The 10,874-nt window shown below is 42.6% G+C and overlaps 1 protein-coding gene across 1 annotated transcript; it reads right to left on the reverse strand.

The window, feature by feature from the left end:
* Window positions 1-3,678: 3,678 nt before the first annotated feature.
* On the reverse strand, window positions 3,679-6,463 carry LOC124151200. The gene has a single exon (XM_046523557.2). The coding sequence runs from the start codon at window positions 6,080-6,082 to the stop codon at window positions 5,165-5,167; it is 918 nt and encodes a 305-aa protein (XP_046379513.1). The 5' UTR covers window positions 6,083-6,463; the 3' UTR covers window positions 3,679-5,164.
* Window positions 6,464-10,874: the final 4,411 nt, after the last annotated feature.

Here is a 10,874-nt window from a genome sequence, read left to right on the forward strand (position 1 = left end):
GTCACGTCCAAGATAGTTACACTTATGTATCGACGTGCATGCACGTGTGTGTGTGCGTGTGTGGCTGCTTGTACTAGTCCGGTTTTATAGTGCTAGCCCACTGAGATACCATGCCACAGTTTAATATGAATACCCCACTCAGACACAGTATACTGACTTCGAGCCGACAAGTCCTTGTTTTAGTCCCTTAATGGCAAGCACCAGGCAGGGTAACAACAAGTACTATGTTTTAACGTCTTTTGGTATGGCGCGGCCTGGGATCGACCTGTCCCGGACCTTGCGCTCTCCGGGCGGACGCTCTACCACTAGGCCACGGAGGCGGTGCTTTATGAAGCGAACGACCAATGAAAACAACCGCATTACAGTCTCAAAAACGAATTCCATTATACTTTAAACCAATTCCTCTGTACCAAAATCTGAACAAAGATTTATTTCAACTTCGAGATTGAATTTACATAATACCAGATAATAACCAAAATGGAAATGCTAATCATGTCCGGTTTCAAAGGAGAATTTTGTTTTTTATATCAACAAAAATCTACCCATAGCATATCGGTCTTTAAATAACCTAGTCTCGTCCAGACAAACCAGTTGTTGATAGCATGAGCAACATTCCATATCGTTAGAGTACGATGACACGCAGCCAGCAAGGTCACCCATAGATCCCAGCGGATCTCAATATTTACCCGGTTTTTAACTACGACGTGGGTACTTGGACACGTTCGGCCAGAAGATTACTATGGATGGCTTGACATTCAATAGAACCGTCGACCCGTGGGGATTCCGGGAGAAAATACAGGTCCCCAGTAACCTATGTTTATTGTAAGAGGCGACTCAGTGGATCGGGTGTTCTGGGTCGCTGACTTGGTTGATTGCATGTCATCACATCCCAAATGCGCGGATCGATGCTCATTATGTCAATCACTTGATTGTCAGATCCACACTCAATTATCTGCGAACCGCCGTCATAGAGCTGGATTATTGGAGAGCGCTGTGTTAAACAACAAACAAAAAACAACAACAACATCCCTTGGTCTACCCATATCTTAAATTAGTAAACTGAAGACACTTCATGCAATCCGCCAACTACCCATTGGTAGTGTAGATAGGATTAAGGATGTTTGTTTGTTTTGTATGTTTGTTGTTTAACGCTGCACTCAGCCATCAAGGATGTGAATCAGTGGGTGATGTATCATGTTTTTCCCTTCATAAACCCTTTAGGGGGCACTGGTGGCCCAGTCGTCTAAGGCGCCACGAATCGCTGTGTAGAGTTGCGTCCCTTGGGCACGCCAGAAACCTATGATTGTTGGTTCGAATCCCGGTTCGCCCCGATGTTTCTAGGTTTATCAGTACCATACCCATGCTCGTGATTTTCACCGAAGTGGTAAACGTCTGAGACTTGCATCACTTCGGGCCTTTGTCCCACATTAAGCTGACACGCCGTGACATAACTGGAATAATGTTAAAAGCGGCGTTAAAACCAACTCACTTATATTAATTACTCACTCATTAACCCTCTGGGTGCGTTGACCAAGTCTGAACTTAAACTGATAGCGCACGTGGTATACGCCAGGCCAGCGGTAATTGTTTCTGCAAGATTAATAGACGGTTAACCAGTGCAACCTTTATCGTATACGCCATTGAAAATACTGTATATCCTTTAGACCAAACAATTAGATATATAGTTAGGATAATATCTAATCAGACACATTTGCCAAGAAACGAATGTCAAAACATGGCATATCTTATTATTCATTAGAGTGATTGTAACATTATACATAATACTTTCCCATCCAAACGTTAAAACGGAAATGACATTTGACACCAGAGAACTCGTGGCCATGAATATTTATTATTGGCATCTGTTAGCGATACAAGACTTGCCCACAAAAGTAAACAACGGAAGAATGCATGTACATGTATGATTTGGTTGGTTTGTTAGTTGTTGAAACGCCGCACTCAGCAATATTCTAGCTATATGACGGCGGTCTGTAAATAATCGAGTCTGGACCAGACAATCCTGTGATTAATATCACGAGCATCGATCCACGCAATTGGGATCGATCACATGCATCAACCAAGTCAGCGAGCCCGACCACCCGATCCCGTTGGTCGCCTTTTACGACAAGCATAGTCACCTTTTACGACAAGTATGGGTTGCTGAAGACCTATTCTACCCCGGGATCTTCACGGGTCGTACATGTATGAACTACAATTGACAACATGCAGGCAAATCAATCCCTTACACACCTGACCTGTAAACATGTGAGATATGACTACAACCCTTCATTACAATACACTGAGTGGGTCAGTATGGTTTTACGCCGGAATTTACCTGCAGGAAATAAAAAGAACAATGGAATACAAAATTTATCTACAACTCATTATGCTAAACATCTGAGATTATAAAACAATACTAAACTATCCAATCAATGAGTGTGAGTGAGTAAGGTTTTACGCCGCTCTTAGCAATATCACGTCGGCTGACACCAGAAATGGGCTTCACATATTTTACCAATGTCGGGAAACGAATCCGGGTCTTCGGCGTGACAAGCGAACGCCTAAACCACTTGGATATCCGGCCACCCCTACAATACACTGAACAAAAATTAGTCACCACTCTACAGCGATTATTTGGAGTGCACATTCCTTCACGGTTTAACGAAAAAGTGTCGAAATAATGAAAGATGTTCCAATGAACTAGGTGCATAAATGTAAACAAAATAGTATCTCCAAATATGGAGTGAGTGAGTTCCAATGAACTAGGTACGTTTATTTAAATGAAATTGCATCTCCCCTTGGGAGAGTGTTTGTGATGTAGAGTTAACCAAAGCCAGTCTTGGACAGTAATGTGGCACAGCCGCACCTATGGAAATCCAAGAAGGCAACGCCGTAATCGACGTGCAGAGTTTCGTCTCTTGACCGTACCAGGATCCGATGAATCGATTCCCAGATTCCACCTGATTTTGCTCTGGTATGTGAGAACTTAGGGCATGCCAATGGGTTTCACCAAAGTGGCTCACGTCAACGGCCTATGCTACCATATACATCTGTCACCCTGAGGTATACCTAAAATTGGTCTTCAGGAGCCCATGCGTGCCTTAAAAGCCGACTATGCTTGTCGCAAGAGGCGACTAACGGGATCGGGTCGTTAGGCTCACTGACTAGGTTGATGCTTGCATCGTATCTTAATTGCATGGATCGATGCTCATGATGTCAATCACTCGATTGTCTGGTCCAGACTCGATTAGTTTAAGACCGCCGTCGTATAACTAGGATATTGCTGAGTGTGGCGTTCAACAACAAACAAATATATAACTGAAATACTGTTTGTTTCAGGCGCCTTTTAACCCAACTAACTCACACATGTTGCTAGTCTGTGGTTTACACTGCGTTTACAAAGCCACTGTCTGCAGTGGGACACCCAAGATCGGCCAGTGTCATGATGAATGTTTCACTTCCACGTTTTCTCCATTGGTGCTTCATCTTCCCGAGGCAAGGGAGTTAACTGACTAAAAGTCCAGTTTCCACCCTTGCCGAACTAGACTGGTATTATGGAGTTACATTTTGACTTGACTAACGAGTCTATGCATAGTCCAATCAAAATCGCGCACCGAAATCGAAATCCGGTTCTTAAACAGTCGTGCAGATTTCAGTCGATTGCAGGATTTGCAAAGCATGTGCACCGCCAACTCGTTGTCAGCAGATATTTTCCAAATCTTTTCATGTTTTTAATCAAGGTGCTCACTTGATTTGATGCATTTCGCGATGTAACACCCGTTTTATCACAATGTAGATCGTGATTATCGATCAGAGCGGCGCCACAATTTTGTGTGAGGCAAACGCAAGTGATACGAGAGGTGGAATCTGATTGGTCCATATGAGAGGCTTAGAAGGGACATAACTGGTAATAGCCTCTGGCGGCGCTACGGTCGAGCCCAGTAATTCCTGCCTAGTCCGGCAAGGGTGGAAACTGGACTTTTAAAGTCAGTTAACTCTCTTGCCTCGGGAAGATGTTGGTGATTATACAGAACAGGATAGACAATAACACACATCAGCTACATGACCACCAAATGCATGAAAGCGTTTTGCATCAATGCCCTTTTCGAGCGTGTAGTTTCTTGTCACACATATCTGAAACGTCATAGGTAACTGGAAGACAAGATACTGCCATGCGCAGGTACTGAGTTTTAAGCATATGAACAGCTATTCACAGATCATACAAGAACATATCTGGTGGCGATCCAATGTTAAGTGGTTCTGTCATCGGAGAGGATTCCAGTAATGAAATCCATTGTCATATTGGACTAATCTCTTATATCACAGATAGACATCAAGCACTTTCCGAGTGAAATCCGAACACAAATATTGAAATGAGATCGCGTGCTTACCATATCTTAGTGTATACATGCTTTCCTCACCTAAACATCTGCCATCAACACTATTTCATTATAAACCTATATAGAATTCATTATCGTAACAATACAAATAGTATTCGTTTCACAAGCAACATTCATAGTTGAACACTGTTTGGGTCTGTATGTAAGTTAAATGCCTTACAAAGGCAAATATCTTCCTCCCGGGGATATTAGTTACCCACATTAAATAACATAATAAATAATATACAGTTTTGCGAAAGAATGGTTGCTTTAACGCAGTGTCACAAACGGATGCGATAAATAATCAATATACATCCCTACTACCGTCAATTAATCTTTCTCTAAATTCACGCCTTTTGTAAATAACGTCGACACTGTTCTTGCAGCTTTAAAGCTTTCACCACATTTATGAATAGTTTCAGAATAGTTTAAAAAATAAACGACATAATGTTAAAACATATTAACGCCCGGATATTCAATCATGATTAACGATGGTTATAAACAATGATTCGCTTTCGCCATTAAACGACTTACATTGTTTATCGACATAACCTCCGCATATTCAAGGTCCAATCACAGAATAACGTTATGGCTGTCTTCTTTAATAGATCAAAACGTCCACGTGTCACTGCTCCTAAAGTCCCAGTGCAATGATGACCTCAGACCTCAGACCTCAGACCTCTGGCCAATGCGACAACCGAATGGAAGGATCTTGACATTAAGTCTAGGTCAGTGCGCACTACGCACCATGCCCGTTTAGGCTCCTTGACCTGTTACTATTGGGGCTATATTTGTGGCAAACCAACTTCAGACTCTTTCCTTGATGTTTCACTGTGGTGGGTGTCCTCTCTTTCCCCAATGACGCCCACTTCCTCGTCATCATCCTTATCATCGCCACGATCGTGAAGTAGCTTCCGGTGACCTCTGAGCACAATGCGGAAGTCACTTGCGGATGATGGTTGTGCCTTCATTTGACTCTTTTGTCCATCTTTTGCGGAATTGACGCTTACTCTAGTTACTGAGTAGTAGTCGCTGTGGAGCTCACTGTTAGGGTCATACTCCTGTCTTGTATCTCCCTGGAAACTGATGGAAAACACCTCTGTCTGGACTTCTGGGAACATCCTAAGGCTCTTCCTTGTCTGGGCAATCTTAGGGTTGAAGGAAGCATTGTGGGAAGTTCTGGCCCGAGGCGCAGGTGGTAGAAGAGAGAAGGAAGTCTTCATAAAATCCAAACCTTTAATGGGAGGAAACGATTCCTTCTTTAACGGAGATGGTCTTGAAGGCTTAGCACTTGCCAGTGCCACCTTCTGTTCATCTGTCAAGATTGCCTTTGGGAAATACCGCCCAGGAACTTGCTTTGCTCGTGCCATAGCTGGGCGAAGTGGTAATGCTTCTATGCTCTTCTTGTTGTTTTTGGAATAGATGGCTTTAAGAGTCAAACTGGTAAGTTCTCTGGAGTCAGCTCTCATGGGGATGGTCGGTGCAAAACTTGATTGCACCCGTCTGCCATTAACATTACTAGTAGCGCCCAGAATACGGAGCGGGGATGAAACTCCAGACGTGTCCGTGTAGCTGTAGGAAGATTTCACATCTCGGGTTTCTTGTTTGGACAAGCCGGGTACATAAAGGCTGCCTCCACTCCACCTTGGGACGTATATCCCTGGAGTGAGGGAGGAGGTGAAAACTGGCCCCGCTGTCATCATACCAAATCGCTACCGATATGTGGTCAGGTTTCAATTCTCATTCTCTCCAATTCCAGCCTGGGTATCTCAGAAACTGTTCTTGGCAGGTCCGATATTCCCAGGTTCGTACTTTACTAATCACACAAATACCAACAAATGCACAGAGTAAATATCGGCTACGGTTAAAGCGTGAGTTCCGCTCCATGTACCTTCCGTGATTAAACTAAAGTAATTTGTTCACAAACCGGTTACAGACCCTCCAAATCACATATCCAATCGGGTCATTAGGCAGACGACACCTGATCGCCACGCCACGATCTTCTGTAGCCTCAGCTGTCCGCGATGAAGGTCTTCAGAGGGGCATGTTTGCTTTTTCCCGAAATACCATCTCACTCAGACGTGTTGCTGTGATTCGTTTGGTCTCTCTGGCCAGATCTCGTGGTAATCCCATGACAACGGGATCACAGCGAGTGTTCGATGAGGCGTGGAGGAACTATTTACTGACTTTCAAATCTACTCAAGATTATCTTCTCGCTAATAGTATAACATGGGTTAATATAAGCCTCACGAATAGCTGACGTATTGTTCGAGTTGGGTTTAATCTAGCGTGTCTTAAACATGTGAATATCACGCTCCTTCGTGTAATGATTGATAACGCACTGCCCACACTGCGACCTACGAGCCTACACTAATATGGTTTATGTGTTGCTCATAATAGGCGATGATTGACGTGTGGCACAAAGAATTAGTGTTAATGACACGAATTTGATAATCCTATCCCTATGCTTTGTATGTCAATAATGTACTTCATTTCAAGGGTCATGTCTATACGTTCGTGTGTAAATAAAGGATTTGATGTGTAGAGTTGTATATATCAGTTTCTCGTTTCATCCATGCGGAATAAATTCACTGATCCACAAAACATGCGGTTCAGCATTAAACATTACATGCATCCGGAATCACTGTAGATCTTATTGCATTCCGATTGACCTGGAACGATACTTTGGCCCCGTGGGAATTCCATGTTAGAAACATGTCCGCAGTACTCCGTGCTGTAGGGAGAAATCTATTATAGGGTTTGGGTGGTCTTTTTCGTGGCTTGGAAGTTTGTGGGTATTCATACCCTGATGGCGTGGGCAGTTATTAATGACTTGTCTGGTCAAAACAAGGTAACTTGAAGCCCCGTGATATATTGATATATTGTTCACTGTGCCGTTAAACAACATTCACTCACGTATATTCTGCCACGGTGCATTCCATGTCACGCATCTCGAATCATAGATTCTTTATCACAACATGGAAGAGAGAAGACCCACGAAATGAACTAAATGTGTTGAATATTCACAACAAAAACTCGTCAGACACCCGGACTAACAACTCTCAATTGTTACCTGCCTATTTAGAACGTTGAAAATCTAGATTTTGTAAATGGAACCGACCAACTGTTTGGAAATGATTACAAAATCACAGTCAGTTAAATGGTTTTAACCCAACACACCATTTTGGCGGCTTTTTATTGTTATTGGCTCACTGCATCGTTACAGTGTTGGGAGTACACGCCAAAGCGCCCATTCGTCACCACTTGCCCCTTTCCGTAACCTGCCATTCGTCACCACTCGCCCCTTTCCGTAACCTGCAAGAAGACTCGTCTTGCATCTTAAAATACATCCCAGATACAGATAAATGTGTTCAGTCGTATTTATACATAACGTAAATCCCTGTGTGTTTTAAATAGCATCTGGAATATATATGACATGGGGGAAATATACGTGAATCATAACGCGACGACTTGACAATTCGGACTTGACAATAATTATGCCCGCCGTTTGCGCTTAGACGAGACCCTGTCGCAAAAACGGACACGAGAGGGGCACAAGTTGTTATTCGGCTTGTCCCGGAATAACACGAGTTGGTCACAAATGCAAAGCTTCATGGGTTTCTTCTAAAGGCAAGCATTGGCTTCTGTAAGATTTCGTGCAGTCGCAAATGAGTCGCTTAGCTGTATTACTAGATCATCATGTAAGCTGCTATGATTTTAAAAGAATAATAAAAATATTCATATATGTTACGTACGGTTTAAAAAGATCAAAGCGACCATCGGGTGTGCATTTTGTAAAGTTAATGTTAACTGCCCGAGACAAAAACACCCCGTCTCGGCCGGTCAGACAGACAGGTATTTCCAATGCTGCTAAAGGGAGTGCTAACAAATAGGAAACAATATGTCATTTTTGTAGAGCTTAGGCTACGTGCCGCAGGCTATAACACCTGTCACGCGCGACGGAGCATGTCACGTAATGAGGAGATCACCTCCGTGGTCTAGTTGTAGAGCGTCCGCCCAGAGAGCGGAAGGTCTGGGGTTCGATCCCCGGCCGCGTCATACCAAAAGACGTTAAAAGATGGTACTTGTTGTTACCCTGCCTGACGCTTGGCATTAAGGGGCTAAAACAAGGACTGGTCGGCTCGGAGTCAGAATACTGTATCGAGTGGGGTATTCATGTTAAACTGCAGAAAGGTATCTTAGCGGGCTAGCACTATAAAATCGGCATTAATCTGGACTAGTACAAGCAGCCACACACGTTATATAAGTGCAATAATCTTGGACGCGACGTTAAACCCCATTTCACCACCTCACCTCACATAATGAAGTATTATTATATCTGTACAAAGTAATGCCATACATTATTTTACTCTTGCTTAACAACACGGTATACGTATGATCGTGTACCAGGCATTATTATCGCCATTTTCATGTAATTAGTTAAGCTTGCAATGTTCGATAGTTTAACGACATATGGTGGACTCATTATTTATTCACGGATTGAGACGAGATCAAGAAACGGTTGGACATCATTGGTCAATGTTTCAAGCTCCTCCCAGAGATAGTCCGTTCGCGTAGCTATCTGTATTGTCTCTGCCACCGGTCACAGCTCTAAGCTGTGCTCGGGCCAACAATCATGTATTGAACTCCAAACTGATTGACCGTCATGTTTACAAACAAAATATGGACTGTTTGTTTATTTGTTGCTTAACGCCGCATTCAGCAATATTCCAGCTATGTGACATCACAATCCAGTGATGGATATCATGAGCATCGTAAAAATGACACAGCGAAGGAGGGGGAGAGTGCATGGAAACATGATAGTTATTTTGGTTTTTACTTCTTCATTTTGGTACAATTTAAACTTGAACATTAACCAGGGACTGGTCCTTTACATGTGTCTGTTTGTTGGGGGTGGATGGTGGCGGGATTGGGGGGTGGGGGTGTCATTAATAAATGTTACATGTAACTAGGGGAGCCAAGAAAAATATCATGCATAAAATTGGTGTGAGTGGCGATCGGCAAAATATGACACATAGAAAAAACTACACTCATTCTCGTTAGATACCATAGAAAGTTCACAAGTTCGTAAAAATGGTATGTAACCAAAATGGTTAGAATGGTGGTATTTTATTTCTTACCCACGTTAAATATATATTTAAGTGTAAATACATGTGCATAACAACTTTCGTTCGTTGACAGACCAAACTGAAACCGGTTGCGAATTCTGGTTGCGCATGAATATTGATATATGCCCAAATATGGGCATTGTTGACATTTCTATGCATACGCATTAACAGCATGCGCCTGCAGTTGAAGAGTTTAGAGCCAGGGCCAATGTCATGTTGGAGAAAACCAATGAAAATCATAACCATAGGCATGCTAATGAATATTTTTTATTCACCGATAAATTCCCAAACCTTAACATATTTTGACAGCAGACCTATAAATGTTGTTTTAAAAAAACATTCAAAAATGGAAATAAACTTACGTTTTTAATTTTTGTGTAAGGGTGGAAAGGGCCAAAGTCAGTAGCAGTGGCAGTATTTTGACCCTTTTTCCCCTCGGGCATTTTCATGGGATTTAACATGTGAGATTGATAAACAACTACTGAAAGTGTAAACACATACTATTGAAGGTCTTTAAAATGATTTAAACTAATGCCAACTTTGTAGAAATAGTTGAGTGAGTGAGTGAGTATGGTTTTACGCCGCTTTTAGCAATATTCCAGCAATATCACGGCGGGGAACACCAGAAATGGGCTTCACACATTGTACCCATGTCGGGAATCGAACCCGGGTCTTCGGCGTGACGAGCGAACGCTTTTACCACTAGGCTACCCGACCGACCCTAGAAATAGTTGAAACAAAATAATAATGTGTTCTAACTTTCAAAATCTCTTTAATAACCAGTCTCAACCACACACGGAAATGAGAGCGAAAAGGTCCCAAATCTAGCAAAGTGACTTTGGCCCTTTTGGAACTTGACGTTGGTCCTTTTGCAGAATATTAAGTCGCTATATATTACAGGAACTTAACAATGAAAACATACAATAAGATTTCTACAAGTAGACAAGAACTCATAAATGTTATTTATGCAATAATATGCAGAAAGGTGCAAATTTGGCTCAAAGCTCTTCAGTTGTGTTTGCAAACAAAACAGCACCGACGCTCAACATCCTTTGTGAAGAATTTCTTCACCTTATGGTAATTCAAGCGCCATGTTGTTTGTACGCAGGACACCTTCAAGAAAATTTGAAAAGTCAAATGAGGGCCCCACTTTGAATATCGGACCAACAATCGGTCACCGCACTGCCGGGTTCCCGACTGTGCAATCAAAATGGCTCGGTTTCCTTGATCTATCATGTCCGTACCATTTTGGAAGAGGGAAATCAGAGTGTTCGCCAAAGGCGTTCATGCTAACTGTACGACCCTATACTGAAAACGTGAAAACTCAAGTCTGCTTGCATGTCAGTGACAGCTTCGAACGAAGGGC

The sequence above is a fragment of the Haliotis rufescens genome, unplaced genomic scaffold (genome assembly GCF_023055435.1).
Source record: "Haliotis rufescens isolate VD_foot unplaced genomic scaffold, xgHalRufe1.0.p SCAF_11, whole genome shotgun sequence".
NCBI classification, from domain to species: Eukaryota; Metazoa; Mollusca; class Gastropoda; order Lepetellida; family Haliotidae; genus Haliotis; species Haliotis rufescens.

What these genes read in the sequence shown, in the direction of transcription:
- LOC124151200 (XM_046523557.2), bottom strand. Translation starts at nt 6,082, where the DNA reads ATGATGACAGCGGGGCCAGTTTTCACCTCCTCCCTCACTCCAGGGATA.